At 42.4% G+C, this 25,153-nt stretch overlaps 1 protein-coding gene across 5 annotated transcripts in view; it reads right to left on the reverse strand.

The window, feature by feature from the left end:
• Positions 1–25,153, reverse strand: part of USP16 (ubiquitin specific peptidase 16) — a 118,288-nt gene that overhangs the window by 31,917 nt on the left and 61,218 nt on the right. For 4 of the 5 annotated variants that reach the window (XM_033940643.1, XM_033940640.1, XM_033940638.1 and 1 more), the window contains 4 exons: positions 17,003–17,094; positions 14,939–14,995; positions 13,950–14,111; positions 5,524–6,280 (listed from right to left, as the gene is read on the reverse strand). In XM_033940643.1, the coding sequence (XP_033796534.1) occupies positions 5,524–6,280; positions 13,950–14,111; positions 14,939–14,995; positions 17,003–17,094 (1,068 nt within the window). The remainder of the gene's footprint in view (positions 1–5,523; positions 6,281–13,949; positions 14,112–14,938; positions 14,996–17,002; positions 17,095–25,153) is intronic. The other variant, XM_033940642.1, reaches the window with a different exon arrangement.

Below are 25,153 nucleotides of genomic sequence, written 5' to 3' on the forward strand. Positions count from 1 at the left end.
TACCGGGACGCCAAAAGCAGGCGAATCTGAGACTGCAATTTGCTCACCCGGGCCTCTGGGAGGAAGACCTTCCCCAAGGAGGTGTCGAACAGCACCCCGAGGTACTCCAGACGCTGAGCCGGAACCAACCGACTCTTGGAAAGGTTGACCACCCAGCCCAGCGACCGGAGAAACTCCACCACCCGAGCCGTAACCCGGGAGCTTTCCTGCAACGACTTGGCCCGAATTAACCAGTCGTCCAGGTAGGGGTGTACCAGGATGCCCTCCGACCGCAAGGCTGCCGCGACGACCACCATCACCTTGGTGAACGTCCGGGGAGCCGTGGCCAGCCCAAAGGGAAGCGCACAGAACTGATAGTGCCGACCCAAGATCGCAAAGCGCAGGAAACGCTGATGAGAGGTCCGAATAGGAACATGCAAGTAGGCCTCCGTCAGATCGAGAGAAGTGAGAAACTCCCCCGGCTGAACCGCCAGAATGACCGACCGCAGCGTTTCCATACGGAAAGAGGGAACCTTGAGAGCCCTGTTGACCCCTTTCAAATCGAGGATGGGCCGAAAAGTCCCCTCCTTCTTGGGCACCACAAAGTAAATGGAGTACCTGCCCGTGCCCCACTCCGGGGGGGGCACTGGAACTACTGCCCTGAGATCTAGCAAGCGCTGAAGGGTCTGGCGAAACGCCAGCGTCTTCCCAGGAGTCTGACACGGAGAAGCGAGGAAAAAATCCGGCAGAGAGCGGGCGAACTCCAGGGCATAACCGTCCCGCACCACCTCCAGGACCCACTGATCGGACGTGATCTCGGCCCATTTGGGAAAAAAGTCGCGCAGCCGGGCCCCCACCGGAACCAAGGGGGGCGCCGGCAAGGCGTCATTGTGCAGGACGGGAAGCGGGGGAACCGGCGGAGGGATTCCCTGCCCCCCGACGGGCCCCCCGAAAGGGCTGCATGCGCTGGAAGAACCGACCCCGGGAAAACCCCGGAGACTGGAAAGAAGCAGCCCCACGCCCAGGGCGATACTTGCGAAATTCCCGCAAACGCCCCCGGGCTGCACCACCCCGAGACGCCGGGCGGGCACGGTCCTCCGGCAAACGGGGAACTTTCGAGTCCGACAGAGTCTGAATCAACTTATCCAAGTCCTCTCCAAATAAAAACGACCCCCGAAAGGGAAATTTAGTAAGCTTAGCTTTGGACGCAGCATCCGCCGCCCAAGCGCGCAGCCACAACACACGCCTTGCGGCAACGCCAAAAGCCATGGACTTAGCCGAGATCCGCACCAAGTCATACAGAGCATCCGAGAGGAATGAGGCAGCCATCTCAATCTTCGCTACCTCCTGATCCACCAGAGACCAGTCGTCAGACTCTCGATCCAAGACCCGCTCCGCCCACCGAAACACGGCGCGAGCGACCAGTCCCCCACAAATAGCCGCCTGGACCCCAAAGGCAGAGACTTGAAAATTTTGCTTAAGGATGGTCTCCAATTTGCGCTCCTCAGAGTCCCGCAAAGCAGAACCGCCCTCAACAGGCACGGTATGCCGCTTGGAAATAGCCGAGACCACCGCATCCACGACTGGCGAAGCTAACGTAGCCCGATCCCCTTCAGGAATGGGATACAGGCGAGCCATGCTGCGCGCCAGCCGAAACGGCGTCTCCGGCGTTTTCCACTGCTCAAGAATAATATCCCGAATATCCTGATGCATAGGAAAAGAGCGGGAAACGGAACGGATCCCTCGTAACAGAGGGTCCCCCACACGCGGAGTCTCCGGCGGCGCGTCCTCAAAACGCAAAGCCGAAGAAACCTGTTGAATAAGGTCAGGCAGCTCATCTCTCTGAAAAAGGCGCACCACGGACGCCTCGTCACTGGAGAACGGGAAACCCGACAACCCGCCGCCAGCTTCCGTCCCCTCCAGAGGGTCCTGGAATTCCTCAGAAGGGTCCAGGTCCTCCTCCAGACCGACACGTTCCTCCGACCACAAATCCTCGTCCCACGACACCCGCGGACGCTTGGACAAGAGAGGCGGCGGAGGGGACGTCACGTCAGACGAGAGAGGCAAAGCCGCAGGGAGCGCGGAGGAAACCCCACCCCCCGAGACCCCCTGGGCGCAACCGGGACCCCCAGCCGCCTGAAAATAGGCTTTGCATAATGAAAAGAAAAAATCAGGGGAAAAACCCCCCGAGGGTCCCAAGGGACTCCCTGCCACAGCAGGGGACCCAGCAGAAACCTGCCCCTGCTTAGCCAAAACAGGGGGAAGGTCACCTGAGGTGGAAGACAAAATGGAGGGGCCAGACAGAGAAGATGGCGACTTTCCCGCCAAAACAGCTCCCTCCATAGCCTGCAGCGGCTGAGAGACCTGAATAGTCTCAGCCGCTAAAACAGGCAAGCCGGCATCAGCTGTCAAAATATCAGCTGAGAGGGAATCCTCTAAAACCCGACCGTCGGCGGCTCGGGGAATCCCTCCGTGGGCGGACGGAGAAGATCGGGCTTCTCCACCGTTCCCTGCCGACTCGCGAGGCACCATCGGCGGGGAGCTCTGGGCGCCTGCAGCCGCTGCCGACGGAGCTCCTCCACCGCACCGGCCTGAACACCGCTTGCACAGGCCGGCCGCGAGTGCCTCGCGTCTGGAGCACAATGAGCACTTTTTCCCTTTAGAAGTGCTCATTGCTCCATACGCGACCTAGCTGTAAAAAAGTGCCGGTTAGTTGAAAAAATACAGTAAAATACAGTTTTCTTAAAGGGATACAACCCTCCAGACCAGCACTACCTCAGGATTTTTTTTTTTTTTTTTTTACAGAACAGACTCCACAGGCTCTCGAAGCAATATGCCTTGCTTGATTTAGGGGGCAAGGCTTACTGCTGAGGCTCCTCTAAAAAAAAATATGGGGAGGTGGAGGAAGTGGGGGGAGGGACCCCGCTCGTGACCCGCCGGGTTTGACACCCCCGAGGTCGGACGAACCCCCAAACAGAGTCCGTCCAAGCTCCGTCCGGCTAAAAACAGGGACAATAAACCTCTAAACAAATTCCAACAGCCCTACCAAGGGAGATGGGTACAGATCACTCAACACCTGCTGGAGACTGAAAGAAGACTGGAGGGAAATAGAGAGGAGGGGCTAGGATATACTGTCCCAAAGTTTTGTTTTCAGTCTCCACCTGCTGGTCATGATTAGATATATACCAATCGTAAAGTTAACCTCTACTGGTCTGGAGAGTGCTAAAGAATTAACATTTTCTCTGCGTACAGTGTGTTTTTAAGAACATAAGAAACGCCTTCACCGGATCAGACCCTTGGTCCATCTAGTCCGGCAACCCGCACATGCGGAGGCCAAGCTAGGTGCTCCCTGTTGGAGACCGTGATTTCCCATATCCCTCGATGTGATTTGCAAGAAAGTGTACATCCAACTTGCGCTTGAATCCCAGAATGGTAGTCTCTGCCACAACCTCCTCCTGGAGAGCATTCCAAGCATCCACCACTCTCTGTGCAAAACAGAACTTCCTGACATTTGTCCTGGACCTGCTGCCCCTCAGTTTCAGTCTATGACCTCTTGTCCGTGTCACATCTGAAAAAGTGAACAATGATGTTTCTTGGTCTATTTTGTCAAATCTTAAAAGTCTCTATCATATCCCCTCACAGTCTTCTCTTTTCAAGGGTGAACAGTCTTAGTTTTCCGAGGCGTTCTTTGTAGCTCAATTTTTCCATACCTTTTGACTAGTTTCGTGGCTCGCCTCTGCACCTTCTCCAGCAGGGCTATATCTTTCTTAAGGTATGGAGACCAGTGTTGGACACAGTATTTCAAAATTTTATTGTCGGTAGATCATTTTGACTTGGTGTGGGCATCCCTGACATAGATAATATAGAGAAAATGTGTGACCAGTTAATTCCTGGCATGGAACAACATGCGTGTTTTAATAATTTTTTATTAGCGAACATGAGATTACTGAACTAAAAACCTTTGTTAATTAGATAGATGACACTGGAAGAAGTTTTTAAAAAGACTGCCACTGTTCCTGCACCATCATCAGATGATGCATATTAGACGTTTTTGACTAAGAAAGACTAACTAAAAACTATCCCTCCCCCCTTTTACTAAGCCACGATAGATGGAACGTTAAATACTCTGACTCTCATAGAATTCCTATGAGCGCAGTAGCATTGGAGCATTTAGTGCTCTGGACTATGGCAGAAACCTCTATTGCCAAAATTGGCCTGGGGGAGCTACACCAAAAATAAACTTTAGGATATTAAAGGTGGAGAAACCTGCTCTAACCCCAGAAACAAGAAAAGTTGGCTTTAAAGACCTCCCCCAATCTAGTTTACCAGGTTGTTAGCCAGTTATTCACTGTGCTATGCTGTGTGCTGGGAGCTGAAAGGGTGGAAGCTGCAAACAGCTTAGGAGAATCTCTGCATCAACAAACCTAGAATCTGGAATGCTTGTGACTTCTGACTGCCTCTCAGCCGAAAGCTCAACCCCTCCATGGACCTCCGCCTTGAACCACAAGGTAATGGCAAAATAGAAATCTTTAATGTCAAACGGGTGGGAGAAAGCAGTCAGCCCTGCTCCTGGAAAACTGCCCCAGAGCCTCGCAGTCTGCGCTCAAGCCCACTGTGGACAAACCTGGGGCGAGCAGTGCTCCCAAAGGAATGGTCTCTGATCCCTTGGACTGTTAGTGCAGGCTGTCCAAGTGAGTGCACTGCAGAGCAGTCTGCCCTTGGAAGCTCAGAGTCTGCACTCTCCTGCAGCCAAGAGCTGTCACGTTAAGAGTTTCCTCTGCAGCACTGAAAGCCTTGCAAATGAAAAAAGCGAAAAAGGCTTGAATTCAGAGAAAATAAACATGAGCAGAAAAGACAAGCTCCTACCATCTCGCTTGTAGGAAGACAACTAAGGGAGTTGAAGGACAGCCCAGAGGTAAGAGAAGAGGAGCAAAAAAGCATGCAAATGAAGCTTCCTACAAGAGTTCTCACGAGAAAGGATTGTACTACCTGAAGGTTCAGGAATGGAGTATGTCATTGTGAATACTGCAATTCTTTCCTGAGTCATGCAAACTCGTTCCATAATCATGGTGCTCATTTATCAGCTGATGTCAGTGTAGGAAAATTGTTGGGATGTGCACTTCTATTATATTTTATTTTATATCCGTCCTACTTGAAAATTTGAGGCAGGGACATGTCAGCCAGTGCAGGCATATGACAGACTGAAGGCTCTTTGGTGAACAAGTTTGTGATTGAAGTGTTTAATGTTTGCCTTATTTTGAAATATAAAAAAAAAAAAGTTTGGTGGAGTTTTATGGATCTATCTTTTTCCAACTTAACATTGCCATTCCAAAAACCAAAATATTCCAAAAACCAAAATATGACTGGTCCTAAGGATTTTGGATAAGGATCTTGTACCTGTACTTCTCAACAAGTATGCATGTACACCAGAAATCATATCATGAAATGTAGATTAAAAGAAGAGAATGAGAAATACATGTTTTATTAAAAAGGATATACATTACTGCCATTTTATTAATAAAGGAAGCTACTTTATGAACATACCTTTGTCATTAGCCTTTGGTCCATTTGGTTGTCTTCGTGTGCACACACCGCACAGCAATTTATTGGTCTCACTGAGCTGCTCATTTTGTGTGAACTGAAACAAGCAATTCTGAACTGAGCATTCAGATGTTTTTATCTCTTTTCTATCAGCGAGGGTGGAAAAGGCTCTCTCTGTATCCTCATTTACCATCTCATATATCATTGTTCCTGAAGTCTCACTGTCAAAAATACTTATGTGATCCTCACTAGGCTCAAGAGCAGACCTAAGATTTAGTTCATTAATACCATTCACAAGGTCCTTTTCTTCATTGTCATCTTTAAGGTATAAATTATCCAACCTACTATCTTCTTCAGTAGTAGAAAACAAGGTCTCAAAAGCATCATCAGTACTGATTTTGTCCTCTTCCTCTTGTTCTGAGCTTTTCCCATTTTCCTCTTCCCCTAGTCCACATATTACATTTTCTTCATCTTTATTTAAATCTACCTGGTTTATGCCAAGTTCTTCATCTTTATTTAAATCTACCTGGTTTATGCCAAGTTCTTCATCTTTATTTAAATCTACCTGGTTTATGCCAAGTTCTTCATCTTTATTTAAATCTACCTGGTTTATGCCAAGTTCTTCATCTTTATTTAAAGATTCTGTCTGTTGCTGCACAATTTCAGTTTCAGGCTGGCTTTCTTCTTGTGGTGTTTTAGAGTTTTGATAGACATTTAGTGGAAGCAGCTTGTCTTGAATTTTTTGTTGTTGCCGTTGGTTCTGTTAAACAGTATATTTTGTCTTAATTTACGAAGAAAAAAAGTAAATCAGCACATTTGACTCATTCACAAACCAATACAGAAAGCCTTCTTGAACTAAAGGGACACATGTCATACACAGCCAAAGTTAAGAGGGTGCTTTAAATGAAGAATGCTGTATTAGAGCCTGTGAACTCACTTGAACAGCTCTGGAGACTAGAAAGGTTAACATGCTTAAAACACTTCATCCTCCCTTCTTTAGCAATGCTCAACTCTAGCACATTGAAAAGATCAAACAAATGTATTACTGCAGAGGATAGGATGGGTTCCTAGTTAAAGGTATATAAAATGTTACAACATCAGATGGTAGGAGAGAGTTAGAGCTATACCGAATAGCATATTTTTACTATTAGGCCGAATATGAATAAATGGGCACTGAGCTTTAACATGACAAATAATAAAAGCATCAGCATGAAAATCAGAGATCAAGTGTATTTCAGTAGGATTCAGCACAGTAGAGTCCTGGATTATTTGTATTCAAATATAAATTACTATTTAGCTGAATACAAATATATATATTGAGGGCTGAATCAAATTAAATACTAATATTCGGTATAGTCCTTAGTATTTTAATGGGATTCTGGAGGGAGATTAATGCTTCCCAACCCAGTACAGACCCTTTAAAATGTGTCTGTTTGTAGGCCTATTTGCTCTCCTAAACATTTATATGAAAAGTTTTGCTACAGTTTTCTGCATATACCTGAAGTGGTTCTTCCTCAATATATTGGTACCAGATTGGTTTTGTGATACAAGTGATAACAAAATTAGGAGAATTATCTAATTTGATCAGCTATATGCAAAGGAATAAAAGTACTTTGTGTAATCTTAGATACTAGAAAGGCATTTGAATGGGTTGAATAGACCCATTTGTTTGAAGTTCTGAACAGGCAGAGTTGGATCAAGGCACTGTATCACTACTACTACTTATTTCTGAAACACTACTAAACATACATAGTGCTGAATATCAAAACATAGAAGAGAGTCTCTGCTCAAAAGAGTTTACAAGCTAGTCATGACAGACAAACTCATCAGTACACAGAGGGAACGATAAGACAGATATTGGTGCTTAGCAGGTAGGTTGGAGTTTGGAATTGAAAGCAGTTTCAAAGAAGTGGTCTTTGAATCTGGCTTTGAATACTACCAGAGATGGAGCTTGACATACCAAGTCATGCAGTTTGTTCCAGGCATATGGTGCAGCAAAGTAGAAGGGACAGAGTGTGGAGCTGGCCCTAGAGGAGAAGGGTACAGATAAGAGAGACTTACCTGTTGAGCCGAGTGCCCGGGGTGGGAGTGTGGGGAGAGAGGAGCTCCGGAGCGAAACACTTGTAGGTCAGTAAGAGGAGTTTGAACTATGTGCGGAAACAGATATGGAGCCAATAAAGTGACTTGAAAAAAGGGGTAATGTGGGCATAGTGACTGATGGAAAATGAGTGTCGGATATGTGAAGAGAGAGAGGGAGAAAGAGAGATGGGTCAAAGATTACCCTGAGGTTGCGAGCAGACAAAACGGAGAGAATGAGGGTGTTGTTCACAGAAATAGAGAATGGGGGAAGAGGAGAGACGGTTTTAGGTAGAAAGATAAGAAGCTCGGTCTTGGCCATGCTTAATTTTAGATGGCACTGAGACATTCAGGTAGAGATGTCAAGACAAGAAGGTTGAAACCTGGGACTGAATGTCTGTCGAGATTTCAGGTTTAGAGAGAGAGAGATCTGAGAAGTCTACAGCATAGAGGTGATACAGAACGCCATGGAAGAAGATTACAGCACCAAGGGAAGAAGTGTAGTATTATAATCCCTAAAGCTCTATAGCGGTGAATGGGATAAAATCGGAAGAGTTTCAGCTAAGCAGGGATGACTCATGTTTATTACCGTATTTTCACTCATATACCGCGCACCCGCGTAAAACGCGCACACGGGTATACCGCGCGGGGAACACAAATTTATGTAATAAAATGTTAATATAGCGTGCACACGCGTATACCGCGCATGCTAAAACCTCCTCCCGCCTACTCCGAACCGGCATCCTCCCCCCCGCTCGCGTCACCTCCCCTCCCCCTCTGATCCAAGATAATCTGATCCGGCATTCCCCCTGCGAACCGGCATCCTCCCCCCTGCTCGCGTCACCCTCCCCTCACCCTCTGATCCGAGATAATCTGATTTGGCATTCCCCCTGCGAACCGGCATCTTCCCCCCTCCCCGCTCGCGTCACCCCCCTCCCCCACGATCCTACTTCCCCCCCCAGCACCGCAAATGCCATCTACAACTCTTACCCGATTGGGCACCGGCACCAGCACCAATGCACAGCATGTGCCAGTGCCAGTGCCCGAAGATCCTCCCTCGTTGGTTTGGGCTGGGCTGGGCAGTGCGAGAGAGATCCTCCTTCTTCCTCTGCTGGGCTGGACTAGGCTTTGATCATGCTCAAAGCCTTCTGGTCTTGCTCTCTCCGAGATAATCTCGGAGAGAGCGAGACCAGAAGGCTTTGAGCATTTGCGCATGCTCAAAGTCTTTTGGTCTCGCTCTCTCCGAGATTATCTCGGAGAGAGCAAGACCAGAAGGCTTTGAGCATGCGCAAATGCTCAAAGCCTAGTCCAGCCCGGCAGAGGAAGAAGGAGGATCTCTCTCGCACCGCCCGGCCCAGTCCAGCCCAGCCCAAACCAATGAGGGAGGATCTTCGGGCACTGGCACTGGCACATGCTGTGCATTGGTGCTGGTGCCGGTGCCCAATCGGGTAAGAGTTGTATTTGCGGTGCTGGGGGGGATGTAGGATCGTAGGGGAGGGGGGTGATGCGGGGGGAGGGGGGAGAGGATGCCGGTTCGCAGGGGGAATGCCGGATCAGAATGTTAAAAAAAAAAAATTGTAAAACGCGCTCACACGTATAACGCGCATGGTTATGCACGGTTTGTAAAATCGTGTATAACGCACGCGTTATATGCGTGAAAATACGGTACTTTTTGCATTGGAGATGGAACTGCTGGTGACTAGGTTACAAGCCTCTAACAGTTAATAGAATACAACATGAAGTATTTTAATATGCAGATGATACTTTATTATTAACAATCCTGTACCATCTTTGAAATTTTTATTGGATAAATTCAAAACTATTTGGAGGAAGTTTCAGGATTTAAAGTAAATATAGACAAAATGGAGACTGTGGCCTTCAATATTTCTCCTTAAGAGTTAGGCCTGAAATTCCCATTTAAAATAGCTAAATGAGCAGTACGGTATTTTGGGATTTTCCTGTCCGATTAAGTTCTCTTGGATCTTTAATATCGATTTACCATAACTTAAGGGAAACCTTCAACTTTAAGTTTGGACCTCATTAATAGTGAATAGACCTCTTGGCCTGCCTCAGGAGTTTGATTCTTTTAAGAGCAAACTGTATACCATATATTTAGAGCCTTTTTACTGTGATTCTTGGAAAAAAAAAAAAAAAAAAGAAATGTTGAGTAGAAAGCGTATCAGTAAGCTGATACCAAATGGCAACTTCTGAAACTATCAAAATGAGGCAGGCCAAGAGGCCAAAACACATACATGTTGAGTTTTAATCACAATAAAGAAATTGAGCATCAAAGGTCACCTTTTCTGTTTTTCTTGGTATCCAAAACCACCCCCACACCAAAATGCATTGTCATATCTTCCACAGAACTTGGCCAATTCTTATGAAATTTAGTGCATGTCCTGAATGAAATTTAGTGCAATGTGTCCAGTGCTCATGAGCCATGCAGAAGGAATCCACTCTGGTATTTTAATCCGTCCTACTTTACAGAAGGCTCTGCTGCCCCCTACAGTTAGTTCCAAAGCAGGCAACAGTCCCTTCTAGAAACAGTTGTGAAGAAGGGGTATGGGAAAGCTCGCCGAAGCACAAGTCTGTTCTGCTCTAAAATTATAACAAACATGTTAAACAATGAACAATCAAATATAGTGCAACAAGCATACCAAACATTAATGGAGCTCAAATAATACCCCAAAGTGCCCTTAAGATCTGACTAGCATCCAACTCTCGGGTTCAGATAGAACATTCTGAGTGAGACAGTAGGCAGACGCAGGAAATAAGTGACATCTATCTACTAGAAAAAGATTATTAGCAAGGTAAGAACCTAATTTCTTTTTCTAGTGCACTAGGTGTGTCATTCTGGATGGATAGTATGTATAAAAGCAGTCCCAGAAATCTAGGGTGGGACCATTGCGCCGGTTCATAATACTGAGGACTCAAAGGCAGAGTCCTCCCATGCTGCCACATCCACTCTGTAAAACTTGGAAAATGTATGTCACTGCCCTACATATCTCCCCAGGGGAGACCACCCAAGCTTCTGCCCACGACAAAGCCACTCTTCTAGTTGAATGCACCCTTATGAAAATAGGGACTGTTCCAACAAACAATATATGCCGACGAAATGGCCCTATGGATCCATCTGGAAATTGTGGTCTTGGAAGCCAGTGCACCGCATCTAGCTGGATTTGTCAGCACAAAAAAATGGTCAGATAGCCTGAACTTGTCGGTGACCTTGAGATTTCAGAGAAGCACCCTTTTAACATTCATCTTCTTCAGAATCCGGTCCTTTTTCTTGGAACCTGTGGACTGGAATACCGCAAACTGACTTCCTGATAGACATGGCACGCCAAAACTATATTCAACAAAAAAGGAAGGAATGGTGCACAAAGACTCTGGATTCAATAAATTTAAGGAAAGGTTCTCTACAAGAAAGAGCCTGTAACTCCGAGGCCCTTCTTGCTGAGGTAATGGCCACCAGAAAAAAACATTTTGAGCATCAGATCTATCAAGGATCCTTCCTTCAGGAGTTCATATGGAGCCTGGCTGAGACCCTGCAAAACCACGTTAAGATACCAAGAAGGGAATGGGGGTTTTATCGGAAGCCTGATATGCAGTGATCCTTTTAGGAATCAAGCTATATCCAGATGAGATGCCAGTGTAGATCTGCGGTTGCAAGCCCCAAAACAAGAGAGAGTCCTGCTACTTGGGACTTTATGGGACGCTATTGTAAGTCCCTTGTCAAGGCCAGCCTGGAGAAAGTCTAATACCACAGAGACAGGAGCAGAGAAAAGCTCTTCTTCCTCCTGGTTGCCCCAGCGCTGGAAAGTTTCCCAAGTCTTAGCATAGACAGAGACCACTGTTGACTTTAGACCTGAGCAGAGTAGCAATGACTACCTCAGAGTACCCCCTTGCATGCCAACACCTCTTACTCAAGAGCCATGCCGTAAGAGCAAAGCGATCCGGATCCTCTATGACCAGCGGATCCTGAGAAAGGAGTTCTGGTTGCATTTGTAGCCTGAGACTGGGCCCTATCTTAAGACACAGTAGATCTACATACTACGGTCTGTGCGGCCAATCTGGAACCATGAGAATGACCTTTCCCTGATGGCTTGAGATCCTATGGAGGATCCTTCCTATCATGGGCCACAGAGGGAACACATACAACAGCTTGCTCTGCGGCCATGGCTAGACTAGAGCATCCAGACCCACTCTTTCGGACTTGGACTTTTGACTGAAGAATCTGTTTGTCTTCTTGTTTTGCGCTATTAACAGGAATTTGAACGTCGGGCAACCTCAGTCATGTACAATGGTTTGGAAGGCTGACACAGACAGCATCCATTCGCCTGGATCCAAGGTCTGTCTGCTGAAAAAGTCGACTTGGACATTGCCCTCTCCCACAACGTGCGCCACCGAGAGCGCCTGAAGATGAAGCTCTGCCAAATTAAACAGTAAGTGGGTTTCTAACCCCAGCTGGGCACTTTTGGTGTCTCCTTGGCAGTTGACATAGGCCACGGCAGTAGCATTGTCTGAAGACTGACTGTCTGTCCTTCCAGAGTCTTCTGTATTTTCTACAAGGTCAGCTGAATGGCTCAAAGTTCCAGTTGATCGACCACTTACTCTGGTTGGTTGACCAACGTTCCTGAATCAGATGATGGTTGCCGTGAACTCTCCAGCCGAAGAGACTGGCATCTGTCATCACATTTACCCAGGAAGCTATGCATAAGGGTATGCCCTTGGTTAGTAACCGAGGGCAGAGCCACCAATCCATACTGGTCTGGGCTTCCAATGTCCAGGGCAGGGGCAACTGCAGAGAGTCCAATTGAGGAAACCAACGCAATAATGTGTTTTGGAGAAGACGCATGTGAGCTTTCGCCCAGGGAACCAAATCTATTGCAGCTGCCATGGAACCTAGCACTTGTAGATACTGCCATGCTGATGGAGTTGGTTTGGCTAGCAAGCCTGTTATTTAAGAGCAAAGCTTCTGTTTGCATACCTCTAGAAGACACACATGGCCATCCGCTGTGTTGAACAAGACACCCAGATATTCTAGGGACTGGGTCGGAATCAGATGGCTCTTTCAGAAATTTACTATCCAACTCAAGTTCTGCAGAACTCGAGACACTGCTTGCTCTCCTTCGGTGAACGATGGGGGTTCTAAATCAGTCAGCTGTCCAGTTATGGATGAACCTGTAATCCCATCTTTCGCAGGTGGGCAGCCACTACCATCATCACCTTGGTGAAAGTGTGAGGCACAGTTGCCAGTCAAAAAGGAAGGGCTGAGAACTAGTAATAGTTTTCCAGAACATGAAACCTCAGGAACTTTCTGTGGTCTGGAAATATGGGAATATGCATGGGTCTGGCCCGGAGCTTCCTCTCCGACGGCAGAATTGACATCGGGGAGAGGAATGCTAACTAGGGAAATAAGCAGAGCAGATCAAAGACACTCCTTCCAGCTCAGATGCAGAAGATCTCTCTGTGAAGTAGGAGATTCATAAACCAGAGTGGATTCCTTCTGCACAGCTCATAAGCCCTGGGATATAAATTGTCTGTCCAGAATGACACACCTATTGCACTAGAACTACAGTTCACTGTACTTCACAGATTATATTGAACACCTATTTTGGGTGACAAGGCTGAGGTTGGAAAAGCAGGTACATGCTGTAGAACTGTTTGGCATTTTAATTCTAGTGGTATATATAGACTTGGGTACAGCAATGGGACAGGGGAGAACAGGGCGATGATCCTAAAATATGATTACTAAGGTTTATCCCAAGCTCAGGTGGTAAGGAATCTTAGGGGGTATCCCACATTTTGATTCTAGTAGCGAATATGAGGGCCTTCATTAGCATTCCAACATCCCATCTGCCATGAGTTGCAGTGATATGATAAAATTACTTGGGAGCTGAAAGGGAAGGGGAATAAGTTTAAGTAGACTTGGGCCTTAGTGAAATTTGTGAAACTGACCTTTGTAAAGTTTTGAAATGTCTGTTTGCACCCTTTATTACTCTTTCATCGCTGAGGGGATATGATATTTTTGTGGCCAAGGGGGTAGAATGGGGGGGGGGAAGAGGGATGGTTGGTATAAATATAGTTCAAAAATGCAAATTTTTAAATACATTTTTGCTGTTATCACAGGGTTGTTCAGGAATTCAGAGGAACTGATGCCAAGGTATGTATGATAATCAGGACACGGCTATGCCTGAGCTGCAGTTTACTTTGCTATAGTTGGACGATAAGTGCTCTGTATTTGACAGTTTATGCAATAAAAGTTACAGTTCAAAAAACTGCATTACTGCAGGTAACATGCAGTTACTAGTATACCACTACAGCAAAAATGCTAAAAGTTTCTTATGGCTCACCTTGGCTTGCTTCTTGGCTTGCTTTTTTTCTTTTTTCTGACGGTGTTTACTTGGAGCAGTTACGGTTTCCGCTTTCTCCTTCATGTAGGAGTCTTCATCTTTCTCACTTTTCTTTTCATAGTACACTTTTGAACTTTTTTGAGCTGTGTTCTTTTTACCGTCCTAAGTAAACAAACTGTATTCAGGTCTAAAAATTCAATTGATGTAATATTGTGTACTCGATGTAAGATGAAAAATAAATAAAGAATTGAAAAAAAAAAATAAAATAAAAATGGTAGAAGCGCTTGTTCATTCTACTTAGCCTATTTCTATTAAATATAGTGTCCATAACTGAACAGGCCTGCATACCGCTTCTTTTTTTTAATTTTTTTTATTTTCAACTTAAATTTCAAGTATTACACTTGTACAGAAAGCAAGCATAGAATAGATATCAAATACAATAGTAATATAATTCCTAAGATAACAAATATACTATTTATGCTCAAGTCCACAAATTAAGATCCAAGAATTAATGAAAATTGGCGAAATTATAAGGAAAAGCAGTAATAATATTAAGAAACTGAGAGTTGTAGCAATGAGATGGGGTCACAATATCCAAATTATAGGGCTCTAAGATTATTAACATTCAGACGAGACATAGCCACGAAATTTGTAAGTTGTGATGGTTCAAAAAACACATATTTAAAAGTACGGTAATACACAATACATTTACACGGGTGTCTCAAATAAAAAGTTGCCCCCAAAGATAAAACCCCAGGTTTCAAAAGAAGAAATTCACGGCGGCGCCTTTGCGTCTCCCGTGCCAAATCTGGGAACTTTTGTATTTTATAACCCAAAAATGTTATTTTGTCTATTTTTAAAATAAAGTTTTAACAACCATGTTTTATCAATTAGCAAAGCTAAAGTAATAATCATAGTGGCTGGTGATGCTAAATCCTTCTCAGATGTTTCTAAAATCTGTGAAATGTTTAAGAGTTCTGTAACCTTACCTGATCATCTAAAACAGGAAGAGACAAATCTAGAAATGATTCATGAATCACAGACACCTTAATAGAAACATAAAATGATAGTTACCAAGAAAGTTTATTACTACCAGTACTATTAATTATTTCTATAGTGCTACCAGATGTACGCAGAACTGTACAGAGTCACAAAGACAGTCCCTACTTGAAGGAGCTTACAATCTAGACAAACAGGATGCCAGGGTGGAGCTAGTTAGGGGGAATAGATAATCTGCTGGCAATGTTGGTGGGCAGTAGGGTTATAGATTGAAGGCTAAACCAAAAAGGTAGGTTTTCAGTATGCTTTTAAACAAGGTAAGGGGCATGGCAGACAAATGCAAGTAGTTTATTCCAAGCATAGGGGGGCAGCTAGATAAAAGGAACAATGTCTGGAACTGGCAGTGAAGAAGAAGGGTACAGCTAAGAGCAGCTATCTGAGGAACAGAGTTCTCTGGGAGGTGTACAAGGAGAGGAGAGATTGACGGGCAGCAGAACACACTGGTAGGTCAGCAATAGGAGCTTGAACTGTATGCAAAGGTAGATAAGGAGCCAGTTAAGTGATTTAAGGAGAAGGGTGTATTATTCCACTATAAATTGGAAAATATCAAGTGGAACCTAGAACATTATTTAAGAATTGCAGAAAGCTTAGCCCAGACTAATAATCTGACTTCTGCTAATTCCAGAAACCTCTTTCAGCTGATGAGCTAGCACCCTACTTCCTATCTAAAATTAACAATGCTAGATCGAATAACTACTTCACATGCAGTGCATCAGCAAACAGTCTTTGGTAATTAATCAAATTCAGGAAAACATCCCAGTTGATAGAATATGAGAAAGCTTTTACCCAGTCCCATCAAAAGAACTTCAAACTTTAATATGCAATGTGTGGTGGAAACTATAACCAGGAAATGTCACACATGAACTGTTATTGTAACTACTTGTTTAATAAGGCACAGCCGTATAACAATATAAAAAATATAGACGTTACTACGTGCTGTTCCAAGTCTGACAGGATTTTCACATGCATTCACATAAAACAAAAAAATTAATATGCACAAAGACAAGTGGAGAAAAACAGACCTCAATCTTTTGGCTCAAGGACACTAACAAAGTGCAAAACGAGCCACTATCATCATAGGTGCTGAAAAAAACTCCACTTTAGACATCGTACTTCACCGCTTTCAAACTTGTGCTGTATCTATTATTGTAGATTAAATTATATCATGAAAAATCACTAGTAAGAATCTTATTATTAAAGATAGCAATCCAATTGTGGCAGGCAAAAAAGGAAGAAAAGTGGCTATCAAAGACACTTTAAAACTGTTAAAAAAACACAGAAAATAACCACTTATCTTATCTAGGGTATGATCCACTTATGTCATCTAGAGTAGTTCGATATTTCACAGTCTATTGCATAACTTCCCGACAGGGGACCACCTGTTTCGCCACTGAATGGGCTACCACATTTCACTAGCCAAGACTGTAGTCCGTGTTTAAAGATGGCCACAGTGAAGTACGATGTCTAAAATGGAGATTATTGTTTAGCAACTATGATGATAGTGGCTCGTTTTGCACTTTGTTAGTGTCCTTGAGCCAAAAGATTGAGGTCTGTTTTTCTCCACTCATCTTTGTGCATATTAATGTTTTTCTCTTATGTGGATGCATGTGAAAATCCTGGTAAAGACTTTAAACAGTGCGTAGTAGCTTCAATATTTTTGACACATAAACTCTTACCATAGTTGAAGCAAAATTTTATATTGAAAGGCTCATTATACTAGACTGATGCTTTAAAAAGTTTAGCCTATAAATTAAGGTTAAATTGATAGTCTACAAAATTATGGAGATTATAAATACCAGAGAAGTAGTAAATCACTTTCCTTTCTAATAGCGCGTTTTCTATATTAAAAAAGAAAGAAAGAAAAAAAAAAAAAAGATCCTTACAATTAACTCTTTTCTGAACATACAGGGTTTATACTCTACTCTATTGTTGCAGCTGTTTGTTGTTAATAGTATCTTTTGATCAATAAGTCATGCATGCAGTGACTTGCTTACACTTCTGCATTCCTCACACATAATTGTACTAGTTAGTTCACCACCAAAAATTCGATCCACAAAGTTTGGAACTGCTTTTTTCTTTTCATACTCTGAAAAAGAAAGAACATTTTTTACACTTCCACTACAGGACCAAAACTCCAAGATCAAAATTGGTGATTTTAAAATTATCTGGAAGCATTGGATGCTGGCAGGAATACGTACATTGGAAGATGTAATATCTAATGGTAAGATGCTCGAGTTTTCACAATTTCAACATAAATTTGGTCTCAACAAATCACAAAGTTTTAGATGGTTACAATTGAAGCAGGCCATCCAGGTAGGGTTCCCTGAATGGAAAACTCTTAGTAATCAATATAGTTTGGAATGCTTATGCTTTCAGGTAGATTTCATGGGGCACCAGGCCGCACAGTGGTATAAATTAATATCTGGATTTGTGAATAAAAAAACAAAAACTGGTCTTCGGGACATTTGGAGCATTGAGATTAAACATCACATTAATGCGTCTCAATGGCCACGAATTTGGTCTTGGAGGATGAGATGTACAGTGTCTGCATCTATGAGACAAACTTGGTTCTTTCTTTTGCATAGAGCTCAACATCTATGTTCAAGTTTATCAGGATTTTATATACCGCCTATCAAGGTTATCTAAGCGGTTTTACAATCAGGTACTCAAGCATTTTCCCTATCTGTCCCGGCGGGCTCACAATCTATCTAATGTACCTGGGGCTCTGGAGGATTAAGTGACTTGCCCAGGGTCACAAGAAGCAGCGCGGGGTTTGAACCCACAACCCCAGGGTGCTGAGGCTGTAGCTTCAACCACTGCGCCACACACTCCTAAAGTGTTGATCATGAAAATCCAGATCAGTGTTTCTTAATCCTTTCCTGAAGGACCCACAGCCAATCGGGTTTTCAAGATATCTCTAATGAAAAATACATGAAGCAGATTTGCACATGTCTCATTATATGTAAATCTCCCTCATGCATATTCATTAGGGACAGGTTTAAAAACTGCTCTAGATAGTCATAGAATGTCCTACTGTGCTTTTCTCTCAGGCTCTGGAGGAACACCCTAAGAATCTGTTCAATCTTTTTCACAGCTTTCCATGAAGCCTTATTTTGCAATATACATAAAGAACCAGATTAGCCCTCTCCAAAAATTCCCACTATCAGATCTAGTCTACAGTTCAATTTGAAAGAACCTTTACTCGGATTTTAACACACACCCAATAATTGGAAGGCAAAAATGTGCACATATCAAGGTTAATACTCAACCAGAAGATAAATATTTAACAGCTCCCACATTTTTATGAAAAATTTCTCCATTTTTCTTTTTAAATTCTTTATTCATTTTTACATATTACAACAAGTGTATAAGAAAAATCATTCGAACTTATAAATATACACTTGATTAACTTTCATATATCATAAAAAATATAACTTTTCAGCCAATACCTATATTCTATAATATTTTGAATATTATGAACTATTCCTAGTATCTAAACAATTGATATCAAGTTCGAAAACCCTCCCAACCCCTCCCTCCCCTTACAAAAGTTCCATTCCCAATACATCAAAAACAGTTAAATACTCTTATACATTATAGGATTTAATATTTATTACCCACCCACACCCCTCCATGTCAAATATCTTACTTTGGGAAAACGTTATTACTCATTACAAAAATCTGTTAATGGTCCCCAAATCTTCTGAAATTTACCAAAATATCCTCTTTGTGTTGCTATTGTGCGCTCCATTTTATATATATGATACACAGAATTCCACCAGAAACTGTAATTTAATCTGCTATGATTTTTCCAATTGAATGTAATCTGTTGAATGGCAACTCCAGTCAATATAAATAAAAGTTTGTTATTATTTGACGAAATCTGACTTTTCGCTCTCATTGACATGCCAAATAAAATAGTATCATATGTAAAGGCTACCGGATTCTCTAACATCCTATTGATTTGAGGCCAAATTGATTTCCAAAATACTAATATAAATGGACAATAGAATAAAAGGTGATCTAATGTCCCAGCCTCAAGATGACAGTGCCAACATCTATTAGACTTAGAGCTATCTAGTTTTTGTAAACGAACAGGGGTCCAAAAAGCTCTATGCAAAAGAAAGAACCAAGTTTGTCTCATAGATGCAGACACTGTACATCTCATCCTCCAAGACCAAATTTGTGGCCATTGAGACGCATTAATGTGATGCTTAATCTCAATGCTCCAAATGTCCCGAAGACCAGTTTTTGGTTTTTTATTCACAAATCCAGATATTAATTTATACCACTGTGCGGCCTGGTGCCCCATGAAATCTACCTGAAAGCATAAGAATTCCAAACTATATTGATTACTAAGAGTTTTCCATTCAGGGAACCCTACCTGAATGGCCTGCTTCAATTGTAACCATCTAAAACTTTGTGATTTGTTGAGACCAAATTTATGTTGAAATTGTGAAAACTCGAGCATCTTACCATTAGATATTACATCTTCCAAAGTACGTATTCCTGCCAGCATCCAATGCTTCCAGATAATTTTAAAACCGCCAATTTTGATCTTGGAGTTAAACCAAATTGTTTGATTTGTTGATTTATTTATCGGAATAGGAGTTAGACTATTTACATATCATAGAGTTTTCCATGTATCAACAAATATTCTATGTTCTTTATATAGCCTAGGCATTTTGATACTAAGTACATGACCAAGTCGCAAAGGAAACATGAATCGCCATTCTAAACAAAACCAGTCTGGGATATTATCAATGGGCTCTGGGAGGACCCAATACATACCTTGATGCAAAATATAGGCCTGATGATACCTATAGAAATTAGGAAAATTTACCCCCCCTCCATAATTGGCTTTTGCGAAGACACTAAAGCAATTCTAGGAATTTTACCCAGCCAAATAAATTTTGTTAGAATACTATTTAACTTTTTATAAAAAGACCCCTGAAAAAAAAACTGGTAACATTCCCATTTGGTAACAAACCACAGGTAAAATCATCATTTAACAGTTTGTACTCTCCCCCACCAAGATAAATGAAGAGGATTCCATTGCTCACACATTTCTGTTACTTTCTGTAATAAACATTTTTCATTTAATTTCATTGTATCATCCACTGAATTTTTGATCCAAACTCCTAAATATTTTAGACCATAGTTCTTCAACAGCCGGTCCGCGGACCGGTGTCGGTCCGCAGAAAATTTCTGCTGGTCCGTGCAGGGCCGGCGAGATCAAGTCGGCAGTTAAATTTCCTTCCGACTGCGGTTCCTGCTTATTAATGTTCCTCCCAGTCTCAGGCGATTAAGATAGGCTGCCAACGTCGGGGCCTTCCCTCTCTGAGTCTCGCCGGTTCGGAAACAGGAAGTTGAAACAAAATAGGCGGGACACAGAGAGTGAAGGTCCCGACGTCGGCAGCCTGTTTTGATCGCCGACCCTGCCGAGTTGCTGAAGAGGGCCGAGGAGAGAGCTGCAGATTCAGGTGCAAGTGGAGGGAGATGGTCAGCGTGTGCGAGCAAGATCCTTGGGAGCCTTCACAGTGGCTGTCTCTCCTCCCACCAGCTCTCCTACTTGCCAGGGCAGTGATTTACCGGCAACTTCCTGCAGGCAAGTACTGAGAGCTGCTGGAAGGGGAGGAAGCCACTGTAGGAGGCAGGGAAGCTGCTGGATAAAGGGAGAGCTGTTACTGGACTTGGAGAGAGTTAGAAGGAGAGATGCTGCTGGGAGGGGAGGAGGGAAAGGGATGGGAAGAGAAGAGAGTTAATGTTGGATAGAGGGAGGAGGGAAGGGAGAAGAAGGAGAGATGCTGCTGGAAGGGGAGGAGGGAAAAGGATGGGAAGAGAGTTAATGTTGGATAGAGGGAGGAGGGAAGGGAGAAGAAGGAGAGATGCTGCTGGAAGGGGAGGAGGGAAAGGGCTGGGAAGAGAGTTAATGTTGGATAGAGTTAGGAGGGAAGGGAGAAGAAGGAGAGATGCTGCTGGGAGGGGAGGAGGGAAAGGGATGGGAAGAGAGTTAATGTTGGATAGAGGGAGGAGGGAAGGGAGAAGGAAAAAAAGGAAGGAGGGAAGGGAGAAAGAAAAAGGAAGGAAACAGCTGGCAGGGAGATTACAGGAGGGGAAGGGGGTCAGGGTGGAATGGAGAGATCAGATGAGGGAAAGGGGAGAGAGAGGAATGAGAAAGTAGAGAGACATTGATGCTGGAAAGGGGGTCAGCAGAGAAATGAAAGAAGGATAAAGATGCTAGATCTGGTGTAGGAGAGATAAAAATGAAGAAGGCAGTGAAGCTGGAATGAATGATGTAAAAAGGAAAGAGTAGGAACAGGCTGGATGGACAGGGAAGAGGGGCATAGAAAGAAGTCAGATACATATGGAAGGGGGAGAGGGCAGACATTGGATGGAACAGGCAGATGCTGGAAGGAAAAGAGTGAAAAGAAGATGAAAGCAGAAACCAGAGACAACAAAAGGTAGAAAAAAATAATTTTATTTCTATTTTGTCATTAGAATATATCAGATTTGAAATATATATCCTGCTAGAGACATAACTGGGGACTGCAGTATTCTGTTAGCATGATATTTCTATGTAGCATTCTATAATAACTTGGCTTGTTCAGTTTTCTTGATAGTAGAGGGGATATATGTGAAGGGGAGGGGAGGCAGGGGTTTTGCTGGTCCGTGCTCTGTATATTTTTATTTATAAAATCACAATTGTTCAGAATATTGTTTCTTTTTATACTTTAATAAAATATGTTCAATATATAATTGCGGCTTGTGCAGATGGGATCAGATGGTTTGCGGGGACCGAGCTCGCAGAGATGGGGCGTAAACGGGGTTTTTAAATTTTAGTCCTAGTAGTTTGCCGGTCCACAAAATAATTCTTTTATTTCTGCTGGTCCACGGTGTAAAAAGGTTGAAGAACACTTCCTTCCATACAAAAGAAAATGCATCAAATAAACCTTTTGTACAATGTACATTAAGTGGAAGAACTTCTGATTTATTCCAATTTATCTTATAACCTGAAAACTTTCCAAATTGCACAATCAACTCAAGCAAACATGGAATGGTTGTTTCTGGATTTCTCAAATAAAGCAAGATATCATCCGCATATGCAGATACTTTATATTCTCTATCTGAACGCGGAATACCCTGCATCTCCTTCACCTGTTGAATAGCTAATAACAAGGGTTCCAAAACAATATCAAAAAGCAAAGGAGATAAGGGACAACCTTGTCTAACCCCCTCTGCAAATTAAAACGTTCTGAAAAATTATTATTAATATACAACCTAGCAGCAGGGGAGCTATATAACGTTTGTATTATTTGTATAAATCCTGAACCTATACCAAACCATTCCATTGCTCGATACATGATGGTCTATTCTACTCGGTCAAAGGCCTTCTCTGCATCCAAGGACACAGAAAAAGCCGGCTCTTTCATGGCTTTTGTTAAATACAGCATATGAAACGCCAACCTAGTATTATTAGAAGAATGTCTTTGAGCAACGAATCCTGTTTGATGAAAGGGAAAGCTTTAGCCAATCTTAAAGCCAATGTCTTAGCTAAAAGTTTACCATCTACATTGATTAAAGAAATAGGCCTATAATTTGAAACCAAAGTGGGATCTTTATTTGGCTTTGGTAAAACTATAGTTAAAGATTCTGCCATAGTGCCTGTAATATAACCCTTCATTAGTTGAGCCTGATATAAATTTAATAAATAAGGCAATAGGGTATTTTGAAATGATTTATAAAACTCTACTGTAAAACCATCTCCACCTGGAGCGGATCCAACTCTAAGGGACTTCAAAGCTGTTTCCAATTCTTTTAATGATATTGGCTCTTCCAAACTTCTTTTTATATGTTCAGGAATTTTAGGTCCCTCTAACAATTTCAAAAATCTAAACCATCTTTTTCTCTATCTAAATAAGTCTCAGAAGAATAAAGAGATTTATAAAACTTTAAAAATTGTTTTAAAATAGGTTCAATTTGAGTATGCATATCACCATTTTCATCCTTAATGGCAATTATTTTTGTTTTCCTTTTTTTTTGCTTTTAGATAATTTGCCAATATTCTTCTCGCCTTATTTGAGTTTCCATAATACAAAGCTTGCTGAGAAAATAAATCTTTCCTTACTAATTTAGACGAAATCTCATTAAATTTACCTTTAGCTTTTAAAAGATCCTGTTGGGTAGAATATTTCCATTTTTCTATTAATTTTGATTCTAAAACTTTAATTTCGTGTTCTAAATCAGAAAATTGTTTTTTGAGCTGTTTTCTTAAGATAAGCCGAATAAGAGATAATTTTACCTCTCATAGTTGCTTTAAAAGCATCCCATAAAATTTCCATAGAGATTTCATCTGTGGCATTCATTTGGAAGTAATATTTCATCTTTAATAAAAAAATTTTCACAAAATATTAGATCAGCAAGCAATGTATTATCAAATCTCCATATAGATCTACTACTATCTAGATCAACAACTTTAAGTTCAATCCACACCCCACCATGATCTGACAAAATGATTGGATCTATGGCAGCTTGTGTTACCTGATGTACTAATTGATTTGAAACAAAAATATAATCTATTATTGAGAAAGAATTAATAACATGGGAACAAAAAGAAAATTCCCGACCATCAAAATGAAGTCAAATATCCTTCAAGTCACAAGATTGTACAAAATTATCTAATCCTAATGATTTTATAATTCTTCTGGGATTTTTATCCATCAAAGGATCCATGACAGCATTGAAGTCCCCCGCCACCGCTATTTTAGAGGAAGCCAGTGGAAGAATCAGTTGTTGTAGAGTCTTAAAATATTCAATTTGGTTCGAATTGGGGACATAGACATTAAAAAGCGCCATGGTAGTATTTCCCATGCTCATTTCCACATGTACCCATCTTCCAAGAGGATCTGATGCCATTAACTTAAATGAGGCAGAGCATTTTTTATTCACTAAAATAGCAACACCAGCCTTTTTCCCAATAGCCGAGGAGAAAAAACAATGTTTGACCCAACCACCTTCCAATTTCTCCATTTTTCTTATTATTTCAACCTCTTAAGTGGTTAATAGCAAGTTGCACTATCATCGGAATTTAAGAATTCTTTCCAGTTATTAAATATAACCACAGCTAAAACCAGCACCTGGTGAAATTTGGTCTTACCTGATTACTTCCTTTCCTCAATTCCTGCTAGACATGACCTGTTGATTTGGACTGGTCTAGCAGGCTAAGGAATGGGCAGTTTTTCTTGATAAACAAAAAGCTTAATTATTTTCTAAGAGTTTCCACAGCTGGAATCATTTGTTGCAGGTTTCCAGGTCTCGCTGTGTCATGTCAGGTAGAACTGACTTTTCAGCCATCATGCTGTGGCTTTCTTCAGAGTATGCTGCGAGGTCTACAGTTTGTTTTTATATAGTAGGTCCTCAAACCTGATTGGTTGGGGCTTGAGATGAATGAGGCAGGAAAGTCAGTGGATTATAAATTCAAATTTTGGTAGGAAAATCAGTTGGTCCCTTTTTACCATAGAATGGAAAAGTCTCTGGTGAGTTTAAAGATGTTCTTCCCATGAAGCTGGGTTATATGTTCTCTCAGGGTTTGTGCAGCTGGCATCATGCCTGTTGCAGGTTTCCTGGTTTTGCTGTATCTTGACAGGTAGAACTGACATTTTAGCCACCATGCTGTGGCTTTCCATTCTGTAGAAAGAAGAGACCAACTGATTTTCCCACTAAAATTCAAAATTTGTGACCAACTGACTTTCCTACCAGAATTCAAACTGGTGACCAATGGAATTTCCTGGCTCATTTACCTCAAGTCCCAACCAATCAGGTTTGAGGACCTACTAAATAAAGGCAAACTGCAGACTTCATAGTCTGCTCTGAAGAAAGCCATAGCATGATGGCTGAAATGTCTGTTCTACATGACTAGAAGCAGCAAGACCTGGAAACCTGCAACAAGCAAAAAACTTAAATTTACACCCTCAAGATTCTAATGAAATCTTCCAGGTATCTGTTTTGACTACTTCAGTATAAGTGACAATCCTGTAGCTAAGTATATGAATACCATTCAAAGGCTTTGTTTTAATTAACATGTAGGTGGTATATAAAAACTTGAATAATAATAAAAAAAAAAAAATCAGGAGATCTAAGGGCCA

The sequence above is a fragment of the Geotrypetes seraphini genome, chromosome 4 (assembly GCF_902459505.1).
Source record: "Geotrypetes seraphini chromosome 4, aGeoSer1.1, whole genome shotgun sequence".
Taxonomy (NCBI): Eukaryota; Metazoa; Chordata; class Amphibia; order Gymnophiona; family Dermophiidae; genus Geotrypetes; species Geotrypetes seraphini.